At 32.9% G+C, this 23714-nt stretch overlaps 2 protein-coding genes and 1 long non-coding RNA gene across 3 annotated transcripts; all 3 read left to right on the forward strand.

Moving 5' to 3' along the window:
* Positions 1 to 603: 603 nt before the first annotated feature.
* LOC106710232 (beta-1,4-N-acetylgalactosaminyltransferase bre-4-like) lies at positions 604 to 5707 on the forward strand. Its single transcript, XM_014502236.2, has 10 exons — positions 604 to 747; positions 2208 to 2294; positions 2449 to 2647; positions 2987 to 3234; positions 3465 to 3600; positions 3871 to 3968; positions 4227 to 4416; positions 4524 to 4646; positions 4751 to 4849; positions 5151 to 5707. Exons 3-10 carry the CDS (start codon positions 2469 to 2471, stop codon positions 5281 to 5283), a joined length of 1206 nt encoding a protein of 401 aa, XP_014357722.2. The 5' UTR covers positions 604 to 747; positions 2208 to 2294; positions 2449 to 2468; the 3' UTR covers positions 5284 to 5707.
* A 392-nt stretch (positions 5708 to 6099) lies between these two features.
* On the forward strand, positions 6100 to 7085 carry LOC106710249. Its single transcript, XR_001356973.2, has 3 exons — positions 6100 to 6182; positions 6393 to 6570; positions 6810 to 7085. It is a non-coding gene; the product is annotated as an uncharacterized LOC106710249 (long non-coding RNA).
* Positions 7086 to 9563: 2478 nt separating this feature from the next.
* On the forward strand, positions 9564 to 13454 carry LOC106710215 (beta-1,4-N-acetylgalactosaminyltransferase bre-4-like). Its single transcript, XM_045681379.1, has 8 exons — positions 9564 to 9615; positions 10060 to 10195; positions 10601 to 10698; positions 11105 to 11294; positions 12028 to 12144; positions 12370 to 12468; positions 12588 to 12725; positions 13106 to 13454. The coding sequence occupies exons 1-8, from the start codon at positions 9564 to 9566 to the stop codon at positions 13293 to 13295; spliced, it is 1020 nt and encodes a 339-aa protein (XP_045537335.1). The 3' UTR covers positions 13296 to 13454.
* Positions 13455 to 23714: the final 10260 nt, after the last annotated feature.

Consider the following 23714-nt stretch of genomic DNA (forward strand, 5'->3'; position numbering starts at 1 on the left):
ATTTCATAACAGTGAAATCTTTAGTCATAATCTGACCTATTTATGTATTTTGATTACTCAATGCCGGTAGTAAATTATTTGGAAAACATGAATTATTTTCAAAAATAAAAACATATCTCGAAACAGGAAAAACGGAATTACAAATTATATGTTACACACAGTTAAAAATAAAGATTCTATCCTTATTAATTTCATGCCGTAAGTAAAGTTTAATGACAAGCAACAAAAATATCATTAATTATGTTTTTAAATAAAACTAACTTGAACGTATAGATTTTATAAACACTTTCGTTGTGTTTGTACATATACTAATCTTACAAACATTATAGTAATCGCAAATTATTAGATGGATGGATGGATGGATGTTTGTTTGAAGGTTACTCTGGAACGGCTCAACGGATTGCTTACTATATTTGAGTGTAACTCTTTTCTAATTAGTATTATTACGAGTATAATACAAAAATCAGAGAATTATTCAATTGCAAGCGCTAATAAACTCTCAGAATTATCTATTTAAGTACGTTATTTAGATATTGGTAAAACGTTTCCGATAAGCCATGTGTTCAAATGCTTTTCATAAAACTATGCTCGGATAAAGTTGATTATCAGTGGGCGAGGTGAGGTGTCTGTTTCATGTTGTATTAAGTTAGGAAGACAAGTTTTATTATTCTTCGTGTTAAAACTTAGAATTTGTGTGAATATGCAGTGAAATTGTTATTGTACTTTTGGTACACATATAGATTTATTGTAAGTAATATCATGCTTTTTACTGGCCTTCAAAACAACGATATTAAAAAAAAAACACTGAAATCTCGAGTCCAATATTAATTATTATTTGTCAGGTTTAACCTGGAATTTGTTTTAGTTAGTCGGGTTTTTATTTTTTTATTTTTTGAATTATGGTTAAATTGTTATAATAGATGTTTCGGTAACGGAAACCTTTACCAGACTGAGTATGCTGTTTATTGTTTATATCAATTTCGGTAAAAATGTAATTACTACAAGACTTTAATTTCTACTTTTTAGCTTGTATCAAAAAAGTAACTAGTTTCCGCTAAATCTAATTTCAGATCAGGTCGTTAGGAATGACAAATGTTGAAGTAGTGGAGTTAGTTTGTTTTTAATTGGACTAGTTAGTTCCACATTAGTTGTTCTATTATTACCACTCAAAACTCTGAATCGCGATAAGATTCAAAGGATAAGATTGTAATAATTAATACAATTGTTATAAAGCAATGCATTTTATCTATATTACCTACCAGACATGGAAATTATTAATATGAACCAGGAGTAATATGACGCAAGTTTCATGATAACAAAACCAATCAACATACATTATCTTACTAATATTATAAAAGCGTATGTTTAGATAGATGGATGTTTATTTGATGGTATCTCCGTAACGGCTCAACGGATCTGGATGAAAATTGGCACAGATGTTCAACATATTATTAAGTCCTCCTTGTACTTATAAAAGTGCTAAAGAATAAATAAATAAATTAATTAAATATTCTGTAAAAACAATAGGCTACTTATTAAGTTTTTTAACCCGTGCGGACGGAGCCGCGGGTGACAGTTAGTCATTGAGAAAACATTAAAGTACGAATAACACAGTAGCCTTTGCTTGCGATGTTACAACTCTAATGCTACTTTTCAATATGATTGTACGAAAGTAACGCCGCTAAATGTTTTTCATTTAATATGTATAATTAAAATATCCATATCATTTAAGTACTGTAGAATTTACAATTAACAAGGCAAGCAACTTTTCTATAACTGTAACACCACATAGGAAGGCGACTGTACCAAGACAAAATTTTTACTTTAAAATTACGAAAGCGACAGACTAAATCAAATAAAATTATTGAAAACTTATTGTTACTACATAATCATATGTAGAGTCGAGTAACTACAGATATATATCGACGCTGGAAAGCGTAAACGCTGTAACCCCGAAAGTATGAACTTTACAGGAGAGCCAAAAAATGATAACTCGTGAGCTGATACGTCTACAAGCATGCGGTATTTAGCAATGTTGTGTAGTTTGTGCTAACCTATAATAAAATCACTATCGTTTGATAATGGTTGAAATTATTAACGTGTGAAAAACATATTCGCGATTTCAAGGGTTACAGCGTTTATGCTTTCCAGCGTCGATATAATGAAAAATTATGCCCTATGTAACTATTCGTTTCTTTATTTTTCAGATGTAACAAATACAGAGTACCTTTGTGGCTACACTAATGATGGTTGAACAGCGTATAGCAACTTTTTTACATCATTTCATATTAGAGGTAAGTCTATTTCAATCTTTTCCAAAAATCTTTTATTTGTACTATAAATTGTTACCTTTATGTATGTCGGTGTCATTGATTCTTTCAAAACTTAGTACCATAGACCGCTACAGATGTATATTGGTTGTCATTTTTAATTAACTATTACATTTAGGAATAGAAATATTCAAGTGCATGCCAAATGTGTCAATGGGCACCGCTAATAGCGGCTGGCGGGGGTCGAGGGTGGTCCGCTATCTCTTGCTTCTGGTGCTCGCTTTGGTGGCAATGGAGTACCTCTTCGGCTCCATTTTGGATGCCTCTGTCTTGAGGTCCATCCGTCACCTGCACAACGACTCGCAATCTTCTTTCTAGTAAGTACTCTTGAACTCTTGAAGCTTCGAGATTTAAAAATAAGTGTATTTAATAAGTTTTGTTGTTGCGTTATATCAAAATAAAAATTAGACACAGACATTGGTGGATGCCAGCAGCAACTCAGTTACCGGCTTGATCGGTGAAATATCACGACACACAAAAGAAAGGCGTGAAGTGGTAGCTATTCCGCATTTCGTCTGACAAGTGAGCGTGCGAGACCTAATAAAAAGAATTGACAATTAGACAAATCGATTGATCCAAGATTTATAAAAAAAATACTCTCCTGAAAAATTACAGTTCTCTATTTTAAAGTAAAAATAAAACTTTTTCTTAAACAGTGCCATGAGATTTAATTGGGCTAAACAAATGACGAAGACAACTCAAGATAAAAACAACGAAGCTGAAAGCGTTACTGTAAATAAAACTATAGATATAAATATAGACAACGAGGCGACTGAAAAAGACAATACCATATATCTGGCTTCGAGGATTGAAGAAGGATTAACAAATAAAACAATAGAAAAGCTTATTTCTAATACGACCGAACCACCGCTACCTCTTTGTGAAGAAAGTCCTTCTGATCTAGGTAATGTATTAAATGCAAAAATGTAATATAACTTATAACTAAAGTTAATACCAAATAATACAATGTTTAACTAAATTCCCTCATACACTTTGGATGAAATCAAATAAGAGCAGTAATTTATCAAAATTGTAGTAGTAGTAGTAGACTTGTTTTTGGTGGATCCAATGGTGCTGTGGACACAAAATAACTGCTGTTTCTAAAAGAAAAAACTAATCGCGTGATGGTTTCAGGTCCAATTATGGCAAATAAAACTGAATTACAGCTAGACTACGTTGAAACAAAGTATCCAGAGGTTGATCCTGGTGGGCTGTATGCACCACCGAATTGCACTGCTAGGCATAGGGTAGCTATTATTGTACCCTACAGGTAAGCACGTATTTGTCAATTTAAAATTAAGTACTGAAAAAAAAGTCCTATTGTACAGATTCAGAAGGACAGTCGAGAAAACTTTGTAAAAAACAAATTAACTAAAAATTTCTGAACAAAATGATTTCAATGTGTTATTTAATGGAGCCTAGAATGCAGGTCAGTGTAATCGAAGTTCCGGTAACTTTCACTACGTACGTACGTATAACGTACAAAATAACTAAAATCGTAAGTTTTCTTTTCGTCCTTATAATATTTTATTTTTTGCAGAGATCGAGAGCAGCATTTGGCCGTATTTTTGAATCACATTCATCCATTCTTAATGAAACAACAAATAGAATATGGAATATTTATCGTAGAGCAATATGGTGAGTTATTTATCTACTCAAGTAGTACTTGAAATAATAGTGAAGTATATTATCTCCCTATATTATCATGATTTAACTAGTTAATTCTAATTCATTTTTATTACCCTGCCTTTCCCTACACATTCCTTCTTATTTCCTTTATAGATTCTTCCGTTATCTGTAATATTATCGTCAAAATAGTGTTAATTGTCATTTTTTTTTTGTTTTTGTTATATTCCTGAATAATTTTGTTATCTAATTTTCCATGCTACATTACAGGTAACAAAGCATTTAATAGAGCGAAGTTGATGAACGTAGGTTTCGTGGAGAGTCAGAAACAAAAGGCGGGTGGGTGGCAATGCTTTATATTCCACGACATAGACCTGCTGCCGTTGGATCAGAGGAACTTATACCATTGTCCAGAACAACCCAGACATATGTCTGCCTTGATAGATAAATTTCACTATAAGTGAGTTTTTTTACCTAAAGATCTACTCATAACTTCAAATTAACTTACGTTGTAACTGAACACATCTAAGTTAAACTTAAAAAAGACATAACAAGTTTATATTTTAGGTTACCTTATAAAGATATATTTGGAGGAGTATCGGCCATGACAGTAGAACAATTCACAAAAGTAAACGGATTCTCCAACAAATATTGGGGTTGGGGCGGAGAAGACGATGACATGTTTCGCAGGTAAATAAAGATGAAGAAATGTATAAAGATTCTATTATATTAAATATGTGAACTCTGTGGGAACATTAAAAACAAATAACCCTTATTTTTAATATTTTGGTCAGGTTAAATAAAATGAATTACCATTTAACGAGATACGACGACTTATCAATAGCGAAATACGCCATGTTGGAGCACAAGCCTTCGGTAGCAAATCCTAAGAGGTGAATTTTTATAACATTTTCTTTCAAAGTAATTATAAAGTTTATATCTTAACAACTAGGTATAAATCTACTTAAAACTTCTTTTATTCTAAAAAGAATACAAAATATTTTAAACTTAGCATTAACATTTTGAATTTCATTGTATTGAAAAAAATCCATGATCACACTTGAGATCACACTTACTGCCGCACATAAACCGTGGTTACTTAATTAGTCGCTTAGTGACCACGACTCTTACTCTGAGTGCGGTAGTAAAACGATTCCTAGGAGTTAAAGATGTTTTATTTCATATTCTTTTCAGATACCAACTGTTAACGCAGACTAGTAAAATTTTAAAGAGTGATGGACTCTCGACTCTCGAATACAAGCTCGTAAAGGTAACCCAACATCATCTGTATACGCTTATCGTCGCCAATATAGATGAGCCCAGCTGATGGCAGTATTTCGTCAAACTTTTGTTTGGCGAACGATAACCAACACGCAATTATGCCATGCCCATGTGCTGTCATTGTTATGCTGTATACATGGAGAGGCTGTATGCCGTGGCATTTTGTGCCTAATTGATTTTCACCACTTTGGCGTTGATGCGCGGTTAGTAGCGGTGGTGAAGATTCCAACTAATAATTGAGATAGAATAAACTATCAGATCATAAACAGGCGCGTTTAGATTGAAAAGAAGTAAAAACTGTCGTTTTCAAGCAGCGACCTATTCTTCTATATGTCAGTGAAGCACATCCAGAGTGTTAACGTTAAAAGTTTCCTAGTGATAATCTCCTTGAAGTTGTGAACGAGATTTTTTGTTGCAGTTAAAGACTTTAGAAAGCAAATATTCTAGCGTGTTTTTTACATTAATGTTACAAGTGTAAACGCAAATTTAGATAAATAGTTGAGATACCTTAAATATCCTCTAATCCTATATTAAAATATATGTGGTCAGAAAATAGATACTTATCCAATAGGTAATGAAGACTGTTAAATCAATGTATAATAATAATTCTATTAAAATACTTAAGATGCTATTTATTGTCGTTTAATTTTACACTCTCCATTTTATATTGTTACAACATAGCTCTAGTTTTCAGAGTGTTTACCAGATTTTGTTTTTGATTAATTAAAGATCTTATCATCAGAATTTATGCCTAGATATGGGAGGCCTACGTTCAGCAGTGGATAAAACCAGGTTGATAATGATGCTCACCAGAATCTCTATTAAGCACGTGACTTTTCGTTGCGATGGTAGTAAAACGACTTGACAATAACAAAACGTCAGAAACCGACATTATTTAGGTTATATTTTTCTGTCATCCAGGAAATTTTCTGTGTGTAATAACAGGTATGTTATTTTTATGGTATTCATAAAAACAATTATTTTTTTAATTATTACAGTAAAAGTTTAATTTTATAGATATGTTCTAGAATTATTATATTTGTTAATCTTATTTTGCGCAGACTTGAGCTTGGAGCTAATGTCATTAACACGTCAACTAGAGTCAATAAATTAGTTGTTTATACTATAATTTGTGACAATAAGTTTTAATTCTAGTAGCATTATTGTAAAAGAAAATGCGTGGGCCAGTAACCTTCTGGTGGTTGTCGCAGACTATCCGTTTACTTTTACTACTGGTGTTGCTTCTATCGACCGTGGTATACTTCCTTAGCTTACTAGACGCCTCTCTATTAAGATCCTACATACATCCGGAAAACGTCACGAAATCTATCTAGTAAGTATATACACATTATTTATATAAGGCTCAAAATAAACTGTTTAGAAGTACTCTTTATTATTTTTAGTGTTCAGTTTGCTACTAGTAACGATTTTTCTTATTGCTACGATTGCTTTTTTCGAGTTAATAAAATATTTTATTTCAACATTTCTGCAAAACATAATCATTGGAATTAATATGACAGTAGAGTTGCCTATTATTATAATTTTGCATCGTTTAAATTTTTAATTTTCCAGTGCTAAGACATCCTTTTTGTGGTCTCAAAAATGGCCAACTGAAGTTAACTTTGAGGCCAACAACGTAACGTATACCAGAAATACATTTAACAAAGATTCTAATCAAATAAACAGTACTAATAAACATTTTTTGAATACAACTAAAAATAGAGCAAAAGGGTACACTGCTTCTTTTCTAGCTGTTAAGGCAGTACCAAGAGTTAATAAGACAATAAAAAAGCGCGTTTTAAAAACGACAAAAACACCTCTACCACTTTGTCCCGAGGTGCCTCCGGGACTAGGTAATTATTGTTACATAAATTCATCATCATCAACCTGCCCTTATCCCTATGGAGGGTCGGCACAGTATGTACTACTCCTCCATACATCTCTATCAGCCGTCATATCTGAATTTACCCCCTTCTTACGCATATCCTCTTTCACACAATCCATCCATACTTTCTTTGGTCTTCCTCTACCTTTATAGCCATCCACATTCAATCTCATTACTTTTTTATTTATATGATTATCATCCCTCCGCATAACATGTCCAAACCACGCTAACCTTCTGCTCCTCAATTTCTCGATAACTGGCGCTACTTTCAAACTTCCTCTGATATGCACATTCTTAACTTTATCTTTTCTTGTCACACCACACATCCATCTTAGCATACGCATCTCAGCTACATGCAATCTTCTTTCATCCGAAACCTTGGTGGCCCAACATTCAGATCCGTACAATAAGACAGGTCTTACGATTGACTTGTAGATCTGTCCCTTAAGCTTGGGTGGCATTCTTGGATCACAAGTCACACCGGTGACCTGTCGCCATTTCATCCAACCTGCATTTATTCGGCTTTTCACATCCCGGTCAACACCACCATCGTATTGGACGAGTGAACCGAGGTACTTAAAATCGGAGCAGGTTGGTAGGTCAACACCATTTAAAGCGATTGGAGAAAAGCTGGTCGGACCACCAAAATCGCAGAATAAATGTTCAGTTTTGGTTCTGCTGATTTTAAGACCAGCTCTCTCCAATTTATCTCGCCATTTTTCCAACCTGCTCTGCACCTCGCATTCATCCTCCCCGACAAGCACGATGTCATCAGCATAAAGCATACACCAGGGTGCTTCCTCCTGTATGTCTGACGTTAGCGCATCCATTACCAGGAGGAAGAGATACGGACTTAAAGCCGAACCCTGGTGTAGGCCTACCGAGACACCAAACCTGTCACTATCGCCAACAGCGGACTGGATGTGTGTATTGGCTCGACAATACATAGCACGAATAAGCTGCAGGTATTTCCCAGGCACTCCTTTCACTTTCAAAGCCCACCACAAAACCTTCCTCGGAACCCTATCGTATGCTTTTTCGAGGTCTACGAACACCATGTGCAGGTTTTTATGCACACGCCTATATTTCTCGCAAAGTTGGCGAATAGCAAAAATGGCATCCGTAGTCCCCCGTCCTGGTGTAAACCCAAATTGGTTCCGAGTTACCTCACTCTCCTCTCTTATTCTTCCGTCCACCACTCTCTCCCAAGCTTTCATACTGTGTGACATGAGCTTTATTCCTCTATAGTTGTTACAGATTTGTACATCACCCTTGTTTTTAAAAATTGGCACCAGCGAACTCCTACACCACTCATCTGGAATCACCTCTTCCTGTAACAACTTGTTGAAGAATAGAGTCAGCCACACCAATCCGTCCGCCTTTAGGAGCTTCCATACTTCCACTGGTATTCCATCCGGCCCAACTGCTTTTCCGTTCTTCATACCTTGCACAGCTTTCTTTACTTCATCCACGCTAATCTCTTTCACCATACCAATATTAACCGGCACTTTTTCCAACACTCCACTCCAAATATTCTCTTCGTTCATCAATTTTTCAAAATAATCCTTCCAACGCTGTTTAATATCATTATCATCCGTCAATACATTTCCTTCATCGTCTTTAATACACTTGATGTGGTTTACATCTCTTGCATTCCTTTCTCTCTCTCTTGCTATACGGAACAGGCGTTTTTGTCCCGGCGGGCTGTTCAGGGATTCATATAATTTATCTTGTGCCTGTGCCTTAGCAGTTGCGATGGCTTTCTTAGTAAATCGCTTACACTCCTTATATAACTGCCTTTTATTCTCTTTCAAATCCTTATCATTATCATCCACACCCTGCCACTCTTTAAATGCTCTCTTCTTTTCACTCAAAGCCTCACGCACATTTGCACTCCACCACCAAGTTTCTCTATCAATTTTCCCTTTACCTTTTGTCTCTCCCAGTATACTTTTTGCCACATTCCTAACACAACTGGCCATTTCATTCCAACTATCATTTACTGTCATCCCACTCATATCATTCATTTCTATCATTTTATCCACTACTTGCTTACAAAATTCTTTTGCACATTCATGCCTTTCTAGCATACTCCATTTTATTTTACTGGGGGTTTTAGGTTTGTGCTTGGTTGATTTTATTTTAATTTTGAATTCCGCTATTAAAAGTCGGTGCTGACTTGTTAAATTTTCTCCCGGTATAATTTTGCAGTTTTTGACACTGTTCAATTTGTCCCTTCTGGTAAGGATATAATCTAATTGGGTTGCTTTACCGCCACTTTTATAAGTTATCAAATGTTGATCTTTCTTTTGAAAAAATGTATTTGTAATTGCCAAATCATATGCAATAGCTGCATCTAGTAAATACTCTCCCTCATTGTTTCTTATCCCAAACCCCCAGCCTCCGTGGACTCTCTCATACCCTGTATTCGTTCTCCCAACATGTCCATTAAAATCACCTCCTACATACAATTCTTCATCTCCTGGAAATATTGTTACATAAATTAATAAGTGTATTTATTTGAATCCAACGTCGAAATCAAGTTAAACAAACGTCAAATTTCATACATTGTGCCTATAACGATGTTTAATTTTTCGATTATTTTGTTAAAAAAATGAGTCATTTTAAGTCATATTTAATAATACTAGTTTTTAAGTTAGTTACTTAGTAGTTTTCAAGTTTTAAATAATCTTTTATATGAAATATTTTTGAATTTATTAGTTCTATTAAGAAATATAATTCCATTTTGTCTATGGTTTAATGAGAAATATTATTCTCTATATTAAGCTTTGTTTCATTCTAGTTTAATAAAAAAAAAACTATAAATTAAATGTAAATCGAATTGAATACTACAAACACTATGGCTTCCAATTTTTTTATATTTTAAATCTTTTAATCAAAACATCCACCGTCTTCAGTTTATTTTTATTATTTCAGGGCCAATTAAAGTGAATAAAAGTGAATTATATCTATATTACGTTGAAAAAAAATTCCCTGAAGTCAAGTTAGGTGGACAGTATGCGCCTCCGAATTGCACCGCAAGGCAGAAAGTTGCAATTATAGTGCCATATCGGTAAGTTTTCCACATTATTTGAAAGGATTTCACTGCGAAAACACTAAACAAAACATGCCTTAAATTTCTATTTGATTCAATGAACGACTTAACGAATGACTCGAATCTGTTTTTACAATATTTATTACAGACAGGTATGGTAGTGAAAACCCAATATAACAAGTATATATAAATTGTTTATACGCGCTATTCTTCGGAACTGCCATTAAATTTCAACAAATTTTATCCCTACTTAATAGCTCAAATATTGAAGTCGGACGGAGTTGCAGTAAAATACAAACACTCATTTCCGATCCTATTATTTTGGGATTTACTTCAAATAACTTGGTGACTCTTAACATCTCGCGTATCGCTGCGTCGAACACAATTTTATTTTAGGTTATAATTAAGTATTTTCTTCTACAGAGATCGAGATCAGCATTTGCCCATCTTCTTAAATCACATTCATCCTTTTCTGATGAAGCAACAAATAGAATATGGGATATATGTTATAGAACAATATCGTAAGACATACTTGTTTACATCTATACTTTGTATGAACATAGAAGCTGATTATAATTATCAAAGCCCGTGAATCCAGGACCACAATGCTCCACGTTGTGACGGTATTAAGTTATTAGAAAAAAAAACTTATCGCACGAAAATCGTAATTTGAAAGGGTGAAAAGTTACCTATGTTCTATTTCAGAATGTAATCTATATACGTTTTAAATTTCATAAAAATTCGTTCAACAATTCTAGAGTTACCGAGTAACAAATATTCATCCAAATTTAACATGTAAGGTGACATTCTTAGACTAAAATGACGTGGACGAATGGATAACCATAGAGTGGGGTAAAGACAGACAGAACATGAATTACAAAGATACAACTTTTTCAATTTAATCTTTTAATATTTTTTTTTCTTTAGGATACAAATCATTTAATAGAGCGAAGTTGATGAACGTAGGTTTCGTGGAGAGTCAGAAACAAAAGGCGGGTGGGTGGCAATGCTTTATATTCCACGACATAGACCTGCTGCCGTTGGATCAGAGGAACTTGTACCGCTGTCAAGAAAATCCCCTGCATATGTCCGTACTGATAGATAAATTTAATTATAAGTAAGTTTTTAACAAGTTATTGATATTATCAGGTACATTTTAATTATAATGAATATGAAATCTATACGTATTAATAAAAATGGATCGTCTGTATGTAATATCAAAAAAAATTATATGTATTTTTTTTCTGGATTTTCCTCGGGTGACATAGGCTATATTTTTATTACTAGATTTTTTAATTTCGCGCGGATGAAGTCGCAGGCAACAATTAGTGATTTAAATGAATACTCCGACAGAGGACACTCTAGGTTACTAAAACCGAATGACTTGCCAACAGTGAAGATTTTATATGGAGCAAATCCTTTGTATGGTAGAATTATCTTTACATGATCAAAATACAATTGCTTTTATCTAACTTAACACTATATAAGACCAACTTAGTAATAAAATTATTTAGTTCAGGAATTTAGTTGTTATATTGCAGGGATAGCAAACCTTTTCGTATCAACGTGCTATTTTTCATAAGAAATCCATAATGAGGTCATAGACATGCCATTAAATTAATTTTGAATTTGTGATTGTTGCAAAAATTTCGTAGCCTAGGGATTACTCGTGTTCGCTCCTTATATTATACCTATTTTATACTTTTTGCATAGTCCATAATAAATTTGGTGATCAGTGACGTGCCAAAAATATTGTCCTGGCGAGCGTCACGCGAGCTATTGGTTCGCCATCCCAGCTCGAAGGTATACATATTTAAAACGATTCGAACTCAGAAACTTAAATGTTTAAGGGTACAGAATGTTTTTGGTGGAGTAACAGCCTTGACATTGGAGCAATTCACAAAAGTAAATGGATTCTCCAACAGATATTGGGGATGGGGCGGAGAAGACGACGACATGTATAAAAGGTATATAAAATACATAATCAGTCGAACCTGCATAAACGAGCGTCCCAGGGACCGTGATCTCTCTTATAACAGCTTCTCTCTAACTCGATATTCTCGCTTATACAGTTTCCACTGCATATGTTACTTTAAAAGCACAAACTACAGTCAATCATAAGATTTACCGTAGTTTGATTGTTAGATGTAAATGTATTTTAGTTGATATTAACCATCTTACTATTCACGCAGAGTACGAAATGTATTCTACGGCTTTACAAGATATGCCAACCTGGTAATAACAAAATACATTATGTTAGAACACGAGCAAGCCTTTAAAAACCCTTTTAGGTGAGTTTTGTTTCATATCTTAGTACATTTGTGGTCATTCCACTCGAATTTCATCGCGGATTCTTTGGTACTTTTTGTGACTCATAAATTAACAAATACATGATTAAAACACGTTACAGGTTAGAACTGTTATCGCAAACTAGTAAAACAATGGATAAAGATGGACTCTCGTCGCTGAATTATAAATTAGTGAACCTTGTCAAGCACCACCTATACACACTAATTACTGTCGATATTGATAAACCGACGGCCCATAGGTACAGTATCGTAACTAAAAATGGCTATTTTTCAGGACAAGTGTTTGAAGTTGGTGTTTGGAATGTCTTTTTAATTATAAGCGTGATTTTGACAAACATTTCAGGGTTATTTAATCAATAAGGACTGGTCATACAGATTGACAAAGTAAATAAAAAAGTATTGGCAGATTTTAAGAGTTCTTAGCTAAATCAGCACTCTTTTACATCATTACACATTACGTCTCTAGGCTTTCGAAACTTTACGATGCAGCTTTCGATACATTGATGTCCTTTAGAAACTTTTTGTCGAATTTTGAGGAAAATACGAAGAAATATCATTTTATTTTCTATTAATGTGAAAATATATTAAAAAAAGACAATAAAAAATTGGTATTTTTCAGTTCTGATACTGTACCAAGAGGCCGTCAAAGTACAAATGGCATTCCTTACAGCAAGAGCAACGCCTCACAACTTCACTACGAAGCTCTGTATTACCTATTGCTATGTTATACATATAAAATTATCGGATTTTACGGGCACATGGTACCGTTTCGGTGGTCGTACATCGAATACCCCGTGACGTCTTCGTGAGTGACGGACGTAGTACCTGCCCATTTAGCAAGCAAGAGATGCAAAAATTATAAGCGCAACACTTCAACCGTCCTGCGACAATCGTCGTCGTGTAATGGACCATCGTCCAACCTTAATTGTACTATAAATAGTTGAAGTAAAGTTCAGTATTTTCAAGAAAACAATTAGCTTAACTTTAATTTATTTCTGACGAATATATTTCAACAATATGGAATTATTGTAGTAGATAATAAGCCTAAATAAATAGTAGTATTTAATTTTAAATTGATTAAATTTTGAAACAAAACATATAATTATATAATACAATACGGATTCATTGTGTTTATTACAATTAATAAATGTATTTATAAATTCAATAAAAAATATCATTTCAATTTAGTTTTTTTCATTAAATAAATATTTTATAAGTATCCATTTTAAAATATGAGTAATTAAATATTGTGTTTCATTAAATTCATTACACCTTTAGTTTTTACTACATAGTTGTAATTGTAACCGAAAAATAGAACTGTTGATCATAAATTTGAAGTGTATAGGCAATACTGAGAACTGTATAATTTAACTGTCAGTTAAAATTTTGTCTACACTCGTAATTTTAACTGCATAGGCCGACTGAAGGAAGAGATTAAATTAATTAATGTTTAAATTCTGAATATTTAAATAATACAAAATTAAAAAGGTTGAAGACAAAAACGTAACATGTTATTTCAGTTTAATGTTGCCACATTTAATATTTTATAAATTGAATTTCGGTGAAATTTCATTTACCGTTATGAATAGTCAAGCTTTGGTAATTTTGATATAGAAATTGCTCGCTTCATTATTTGTTAGTTGCAAAGGAGGCTTTTGATAACTATGTGGCTATTAAATATATGAAATTTGTGGCCGTTGTCCTTTTGTTCGAAAATGTGCATCTAGCATTAAACGTGACTGTTATATTTCATAGCGTGAAAATTAGTTAAGTGACGTAATCAAACCAATATGTATTAGTTGTTTAAAAAAACACATATATCAATATAATTGATAGAAGAACTTTATAACTACCAATACTTTATGTATTCTGTGTGTGAACCTGAATATTGTTATCTCTGTTATTTTGAAAGAAATTGAAAAGGATGGCAACATATATACCATACTAGCTTTTACCCGCGACTCCGTCCGCGCGGAATAAAAAATAGAAAACGGGGTAAAAATTATCCCATTTCCTTTACCTGGTTCTAAGCTACCTGCCCACTAATTTTCAGTCAAATCGATTCAGCCGTTCATGAATTATAAATAGTGTAACTAACACGACTTTCTTTTATATATATTGTTTCCAAAGTAGAAACGGAATCGGAGAGATAATTTGAAAAAAATTTAACTTTATAATTCATCTACTAAACGTTAAATATAAGAAAACTTTAAACATGGAAAATCTATTAAATTAAAACATATGAAATAAAACTTTGATGTGTAAAAATTTTAAAACCATTTAAATTAAATTCGTGCAGTCTACGAAAAAAAATCCAATAACTAAGAATTAAAAAATGCTAAGTTATACAACACTTTTACGCTAGCGTGGAATATTTGCATGAATAAAGTTACAACTACATAGATATTTTAATGGAAAATAACTTGTGTAATGTGAAAAATTAAATGTACACATATTTTTACTAAAATAAATTTTTACACACTGTTTGGATCAAGAACTTATATTAAGGATAATGAACTTCTTATTTAATTCGATAAATAAAAATTTTACTTTAATTGCTAATTTAGGGACATAATACTCAATCGTAATTTCACCTAAAGTCTACATTATATTTTAACTAACATATTTCTTGCGTGTAAAAACTTCAACAGGCAAAGTCGCGACTCATTTATCCTGAAGATCCTGGATTATAAATTCTAATTTCAATTTGTAGATTTCACCGAAGCGTATCGGATTAACGAAGTGCTGTTGAAATTAAATTACGTTGATGTTAATTTAAACGATTCTTCGCGAAAACGTAAAAACGAAGTCAGTCAGAAGAGTAACGTATTTTAAATTAATGTTTTCATCCATTTATACAATCCTTAAGTACCTACGTAACTAATACAGAAATATTAATATTAGGTCCTTACATATGAAATTGGCGTTTTTCGTACTGGCCACTTTAATCACGAATTTCTCCTCTTTGGTAAGGAATTCCAAATTCAAATTTGTACAGCTATAGACTCATGTATTTGTGGTTCGATGACCGTCATTCATTTGTTTTTTTTCTTCTGTTTTTTTCTGTTTGCGTCACTCATTTTACAAAATGGAAAGCTTAAAATATCGCATTATTTCCGAGTACGAGTTCCGCCGTGGCACTAGTGCTGCGGAAACGACTCGAAGGGTGAATGATGTGTATGGCGGTCGTGTTGCAAAAGAAAACACAGTTCGTTTTTGGTTCCAACGTTTTCGTTCCGGAAATTTCGATCTGCAGAACAAGCCCCGTGGACGGCCTGAGACTCAAGTTGATAATGAAGAGTTGAAGGCTATTGTGGAAGCGGATCCATCGCAAACCACGTCCGAGTTAGCTGCAGGCTGCGATGTTAGTGATAAAACTGTTTTAATTCACTTGAAGCAAATTGGGAAGATTAAAAAGCTTGAAAGGTGGGTACCTCACGAATTGACTGAAGCAAACCGGCAAACGCGCGTCGACTGTTGCGTTACATTACTAAACCGGCACAATAATGAAGGTATTTTAAACCGAATCATTACCTGTGATGAAAAATGGGTTCTTTACGATAATCGGAAGCGCTCAGCGCAATGGTTGGATCCTGGCCAGCCAGCCAAATCTTGCCCCAAGCGAAAATTAACGCCAAAAAAGTTACTTGTAAGCGTTTGGTGGACTAGTGCCGGTATTGTTCATTACAGTTTTCTCAAATCTGGCCAGACTATTACGGCTGATGTCTATTGTCAGCAATTGCAAACCATGATGGAAAAGCTAGCGGCTAAACAACCTAGGCTGGTCAATCGCTCCACGCCACTGCTGCTTCACGACAACGCTAGACCACACACTGCGCAACAGACGGCTACTAAATTAGAAGAGCTTCAATTGGAAAGTCTAAGACATCCTCCGTACTCCCCGGACCTTGCTCCAACAGATTACCATTTTTTTCGAAATTTGGATAACTTCTTGCAAGGGAAAAAATTCAACTCCGATGGGGCAGTCCAAATCGCCTTCAAAGATTTTATTGATTCCCGTCCGACTGGTTTTTTTTAGTAAAGGGATCAATGAACTACCTATGAGATGGCAAAAGTGCATAGAAAATAATGGTTCATACTTTGATTAATTAAATATATTATGTTAAAAAATATTCGACTTTTTGTTCCTCCCATACAAAACGCCAATTTCATATGTAAGGACCTAATATTAAGGCTTTATAATAGAAAATAACTTTTAGAAAATAATAACATCCTTTATACAGATCCATTAGGGAATATAACAATATCTTGTTTATTTCGAAACACAATGATGATTCAGAATTTATACTTGGAAATTTCAATGTATTCTAAAACATTTCACTTTATCCGCTCAGAGCAATCAGTCGTATCACTCCCACGCTTACTGGGAGCTTCCACTACCGTGCCCTTTGTATTGAGATATATTGCTGTCTCTTTTTCTTTCATGGAGAATGACAGGGATGGCAATATCTTTCTATACAAGTGCTTCGACAATGGATTTCTACGTTTACAATTTACACAATACTGTGTGGGTGTTATAGAATTTATACTGAAATGGACTCAAAATATAATTTCCAACGTCTATTTCTTTCAATTTCTACGCCCTTTTCTATTATTATCGTAAGGGTTGTTGAACTTTTTTAAGAACGTGTTTCACAATGTCCAAGTAAAGTGAAAATAACTAAATTTATTGACACCTAATTCGGAGGTCTAATTTAAGTATTGGTTTCCTTTCCACTCTTTTGTTATAAGGAAAGAATGGGAAGGGTGACGCTTAGGAAGAGGATATACCTTCTCTTTTTGTGCGTCCACTCCTCTGTCATTTGTGGTTGGGCAACGCATCTGCAACGGCAAATGTTTACGGGCCGCTACCGCTTTGTTATATGGTCGTATTCATGTGGCCGTTTTATTTTTTATATCATAAGGTGGCAAACGAGGAAACGACCACTTAAATACGCCTAAAAAGCGAAGCGTTCGCTGCCTATATACATCCGCGATTGCAGATGTATTGCCTACCTTTATGATACCGCTTGGTTGCCATCTTATGATATAAAAAAAATAAGTTAAAATAGTTTGCCATTCACAGCTTATTTGGATATTGTATAACCAATCAACTAACGATTACCTTATTTGGCAAATAAGTTCCAAATAGCTTATTCATAACTTTACTTGGACATTATAAAACGAACTCTAAAAGTAATAAATAGTTTATAAGACTTTCTTTATCGTTTCAATAATTATTATTTAAAACACCTTGAGAGATGACTTTTAGAAATTAAAGAAAAAAGAGATATATTCTTTATAAATCAAAACCTTTAATTTAACTTTTTTGTTAATTTATTTTACTGAATCTTCATAAAAGAAAATAAATCGCTTCTTCTCTTACGCTAAGAAGATATAAGCCACCGAAAAATAATTATTAAAAAGTATTTAGAGACGACTTTGTCAACAATATTTAAAATGATGAAAAAGTTCATTAAATAAAAATCAAAATACAATTTAGTCACGAAGTTGCTTAATTCGATTAAACTGCGCAGCTGTCGTTCTGAGTTAACTTGTCATCGATCAACCAAGTTCTTTTGTCATGAATTTTGTAAAGAATGTTTTTATTACTTTTTTATTTATAAACCGATTAGCTGTCGCTCGCGAAACTATCCGAGTGGCATTAAAATACTTTATAAGTAGCCTATAAGTTATTTAATTCTTCCAGACTGTGTTCTACATCTTCTTAAGATCCGTAGAGCCGTTCCGGAGGTACCTTCCAAACATCCATTCATCCATCCATCTAAACATTCATATTTATAATATTAGTACTAGTTAAAGCCCAGTGATTTTACGACTAGTTTCTTATAAAATATAATATAGGTAAATATATCCCGCAGCTCCGTCCAAAGACAGTTACAACAACTTTGTAGGGGTATGAAAAATAGATAGTAGCCAATTCTAAGTCCTACCACTCATTCTGTCTATCTGTGGCATCACCCGGTATCTTCGAGTACGCTTTGATGATGAATGGACATCTCGCGGCCATTACGGCTGCTTGATATTCGTATAACAAGCAATATAACCTTTAGTTTTAATTTCTCGCGCACAAAGTCGCGGTCAAAAGCTAGTATTTCATAATTATGAGGCAAATATTGAAATCAAATCAGTAATTTTAGACGTCTTATCAATTATAAACGGTATCAAAATTAAAAGAATTTCAAATATGCGAGCATAAAAATGAGATAACGTCCACTAATCTTTTAATCTGTTCTAGTTATGACTAAGCTGAGCCTTTGTTATGCGAATATATTGCGGTTGCCTACAAATGGGATGAGAAATTAAGCGGGTTGTGATCACAAAGGACTTCCCTTACCTTTCGAGTTGGAAGATTTATGAAGTTAACCTATACGCGTTAGGCCGCGTTAATACATTCCGCTTTCCTAATGTTGTCTTGTTAATTTCATTATCCTTTCAAAATAAGTCATTGTAGAATTTAATTTATTTTATGAAAATCTAGCTATTACCCGTGACTTCGTCCAGAATTTAAGAAAAACAATAAGTAGCCTATGTGTTCCTCTAGACTATGTTCTATATCTTTGCCATATTATGTTTATTCTAATGTCATAACTGCGTGCGAACCTAGCATAGTATAAAGCAATAGGCTATCTTTCACCCACAAAAACTTCGAAATATATGTCATTGGTTTTTTGGAAGATATAAATTATTTTAAAAACTGTATCTTTAGGAGACTGATTAGGTCTCAAACGCACCAAAGGGTAGGTTAGTTTTGAAATCTTTTAGGTCTCCAAAGCACCAGCTGAAAGTTCTTTGAAAATAATAGCGCAGGGAACGTGTTAAGCAAACAATATTATTGTATCGGTACGTTTGTCGAAACTGACTTTGGCATCAAGCCAAGTTCAAGAAATCTGTTGTTTACAGAAATTACCTTATGCATGCAAACGAAAAGAAACAAAGCGCCGATAAACTAAATATTTATATAATATTTCAATATTAATAAAACCTTGGTGAGTTCAGGATATTTGCCTAACAAAAGTGTATTTGATGTAAAACCAACTCAAGCGTAATATAATTTCTATGTGATTGTTCAACAAATATTTTAGGTTAGTTTTGGTAAACTGTTTTTGATATTTGTAAACCTCCATAATGAACCAATGAATATTCAAATAGAATTGAGTATTACTTTTTGAAAAAGGAACGCTGTTTATGGTTTATCTAATCTTTTGCGCATGTGTTTTAGAATAAAATATTTATTGTCTATTCTCAACAATATCTTGCCAGTATCTTACATAGAAATACCACTATAATGGTAATACTATATCTTACAAAGAAGGTATTAAAACCTCTTTTATAATATTGCAACGTGAATAAATTATTAACAGCACAAAAACAGACATTCACGGTAAGATTTTTGTAAAAACAAAGATAAATATCTTGATAGCATGAATTTTGTTTGATACCATAATTCACTTTAGTGTCTTTCAAGTAAGAAGTATTAAATCGTAAAATGTTATTTAAATAAATCGTAAAACAAATCAAATGTTGCCAATTTATGTAACAAATAAACAATATATAAATTGGATTCGAAATTTAACTCTAAATGTCTGACACAATTCGCCAACCGTTGTACCTATAAATCAGACCCCAATCAATAAAGATTGGTGATCTACCCAATAAATGCCAGTCAACTGATGTAGGCTTTAGCTGTAAATAAGGTTATATTGTTTTGTTAGTCTAAATCTAAATGAAATAAAATAATCCAAAATAATTGGAACATTGTCAATGTTTTATTAATATACATCTATCTATCGGAATTAAAATAAAACGTAATAAAAATTCATCAAAATTCGTTCCAGAGATACCTTCTAACAAACATCCATCAAACTAAACTTTCACATTTATAATTTATAATATTAGTAAGATGTCTGATCACAAAATTATTATAACATTAATCATATCACTGTGATAACTTTGTTGTGTCTGATGTACGTAACTTGGTACACCATTATACAAGTTATAACTTACTTAGTCATTCAATGTGTATGACTTTCTCCAGTATGGTCATTAGCAGGGATTGTATAATAATAAACTATGCATACATAAATCATTTACTAAATTATATAACGAAGTTCGAAAGGGATGGATAATAGCTTTGTTGTTTTGACATAAACTTTAAATAAAACCTTCATGGCATCAAAGCAAGAATTATCAGAAGAAAAAGATTTGTTTCAAATAAAAAAAAAACATCGTACCCTTTGATTATTAGACGAATTAATTATAATACTAAACACAAGGAACATTAACTCGTTCCATTTTAATTAAGTTCAAAAGAGAATTTCGATTGACTTTTTTTTTATAAATTCAGAAGCCTTTAGTAGTGACGGTAATTAAAAAATATCCAAGTCATATTTCAATTTAAATTAACATGTGTCGTTTTTATTAAATCAGGCCGGAATTAAAAAAAATGTAAAAATGATTTCTCTGTGTAATTAAGGGTGAAAAATGGAACGGCACAAATTAAAATACACATTACAAAACCGTTGTTGAGTTTACGCGGATGAAATAACGAGTCGCTCGGTGTATTTTATTAACATTAATGCAAAATTAATTATCCTAGCAATTAATTTTTAATTCGTCGAAGCGGCAGAGTTAAACAGAGGCTTAACTTACTTGTAACTTAACGTTAAATTAAACAAAAATGTTTGTCCTTATGTACAAACAATTAAATGATACATTTTGTTACTTTCAACAAATTGATTTTAGACTAGTCTAGTCTGTAAAGTGTGGTCTAGATCAATCTAGCTCTCCCTCTTTTTACTCTTTCCAGTATGTTCAGACTTACCTCGGTCTTCGACGTAAAAAATGAGTTGACACAAACGCCAATAGAAGTTAACTTCCGCAGTGCGCTTCGCTTGAATATTCAATTTCCGACGTAACTTTGTCTACAATGTAAGTACATTAAGTTTGCACCTCGTATAATCTAGCAATTAGAATAATCCGAACAAAAGACAGCTTGGGTAGCACCGTGACTGGTAAAATACCATCTAGTTACGGTAATTAAGCGACCAGCCCTTTGTTAAAATTTCTATTATAATTCATAATCAACGTAAAAACTATGTAGTGCACTTTTAAGGTTCACAAAGTTTTAAAGCTAATTACAAAATAACTAGTTGTCGCCCGCGACTTCGTCCGCACGGAATAAAAATAAAAACCTGAATAAGTAGCCTATACGTGTTCTTCCAAACTATGTTCTACATCTGTGCCAAATTTAATCAAGATCCGTTCAATCGTGCCGGAGACACCTTCAAACAAACGTCCATCCATCCATCTAAACTTTCACATCTATCTATATATATAAAAGAAAGTCGTGTTAGTTACACTATTTATAACTCAAGATCGGTCGAACTGATTTAGCTGAAAATTGATGGGGAGGTAGCTTAGAACAAGGAGACGGACATAGGAACTTTTTTATCTTTTGTGCAATTTGTTTATTCCGCGCGGACGGAGTCGCGGGTAAAAGCTAGTTTATAATATTTGTAAGATAATCGATTTGTAGGAAATTTCGTTATCTTTCACAATTAAGTTATGTAATTGTAACGATTTTTCTAGAAAAAGAGAAATAAACAGAAACAATTTATTCCTAACTCTAGGTTTAGTAATTATAACAAAGTGAAATTTCAAAATTTCACTACTTACTTTTGTCATTAAATATACATAGCGAAATAGAATAAAAAGTAAATCTTTTAAGTAGGGTATTAAGTTGAAAGCCTTTTTCCAATTCGCGCTGCTCTAGTAAAGCCTCTTATCTATTGTAACTTAGTTATCTTTCTTAGTACTTAAATCGCGGGCGACAGATAATATGCAAATGAACCTTTAGACATGAGAAAAATCTATTAAAAATAATACGATCTTCTAACTTAAATCTAAAGACTATGCATAAGTTTGTTGGCTTCAGTCCAATCGCTTAAAAGATAACATCGTTCACTGACCTAGATACAGAGCTTAGAGTCACTATCCTTTATAAAGGGTATTTCACATCCTGATTACATTATAGAAAAGTAGAAGGTTAAAAAATATTGTTTAAATTACTAGTAAATTGTAACATGTTTTTTTTATAAAATAATGGTTAAATTCTAATAAAACTTCTTAGATGATATTCTAACTATGCCAGGGAAGGTTTGTGGTCTAAAAATCTCATGATCTTCGTCATCATCATTAACCTAAAGTAGTCTACTGCTGAACATAGGTCTCCAACGTCGTCACAATGCCTAGCCCTGTGCCTCTCGAAACCACTGTACTCTAGTATATTAAAAAAATCTAATTAAATATAAAAAATGTTTCTCATTTTTTAATTTTTTGATTCTTTTTTTTTGTTACGTAACTTGCGACATTATAATTTTTTTGAGTTGCGATATTATTGACTATTGTAAAGATTTGAAAATGAACAAAAAAAAAATTTAAAAAAAATCACACGACTTTTTTCCTAAACTAGCCTGATGTATCGCCGTACTAGCTAAACGTTAGGCCATATATCCAGTATGTCCTTATTTGGAAAGCGAAATATTTTTTTACCCCTTAATTTATCGAGCCATAAAAAAGGTAAAGTCGTTTTAGTCCTCTCTAACAGTACTAACAAAGTGCCCTGAAGGCTTGAATTTAAAGCGGAATGGGGACAGCTGACAACAGCTTGCATCGGGTTACGTTTTAAACTTAGTGCGAAATAAATGAGAAAAGTTGTATTAAATTCCTTGTACCAGCTTCAAGTATAGACAACAAATGTTTGTACCGAAACTTGTCGCACAAACTTACACTTTATTGGAAGGAATACAGCAATTTTATTTATCAGGCTGTAAAAAAGATAAAAAATAAGAAATTAAGAAGGACTGTCTTAATTTACGTTTTAAAGGTATACTATAGTCTATCTAGTACATAAGAAATGCATTATTAAACGTAGTTTTTACAAAAAAAAAAAACTTAGGACTGCTCGACAAATATTTTACAAACTGTTATGTATTTGTTTATGTGTAAAATTAAATTTAAAAAAAAATATACGTTTACTTTTATTTCAAGTGGTTTTGAGTGATCTGGCCTGTCGAGTAGACAAACAGACAAACTTCAGTATTTTCCCTGTACTGTATGTTATTTATCTAATTCAGAAAAATGAATAAGAAAAAATTGTTAATTTTTTTTCGTAGTAGGTTATACATAGAAAATAAATGATTTAA

This window comes from Papilio machaon, chromosome 15, assembly GCF_912999745.1.
Source record: "Papilio machaon chromosome 15, ilPapMach1.1, whole genome shotgun sequence".
NCBI classification, from domain to species: Eukaryota; Metazoa; Arthropoda; class Insecta; order Lepidoptera; family Papilionidae; genus Papilio; species Papilio machaon.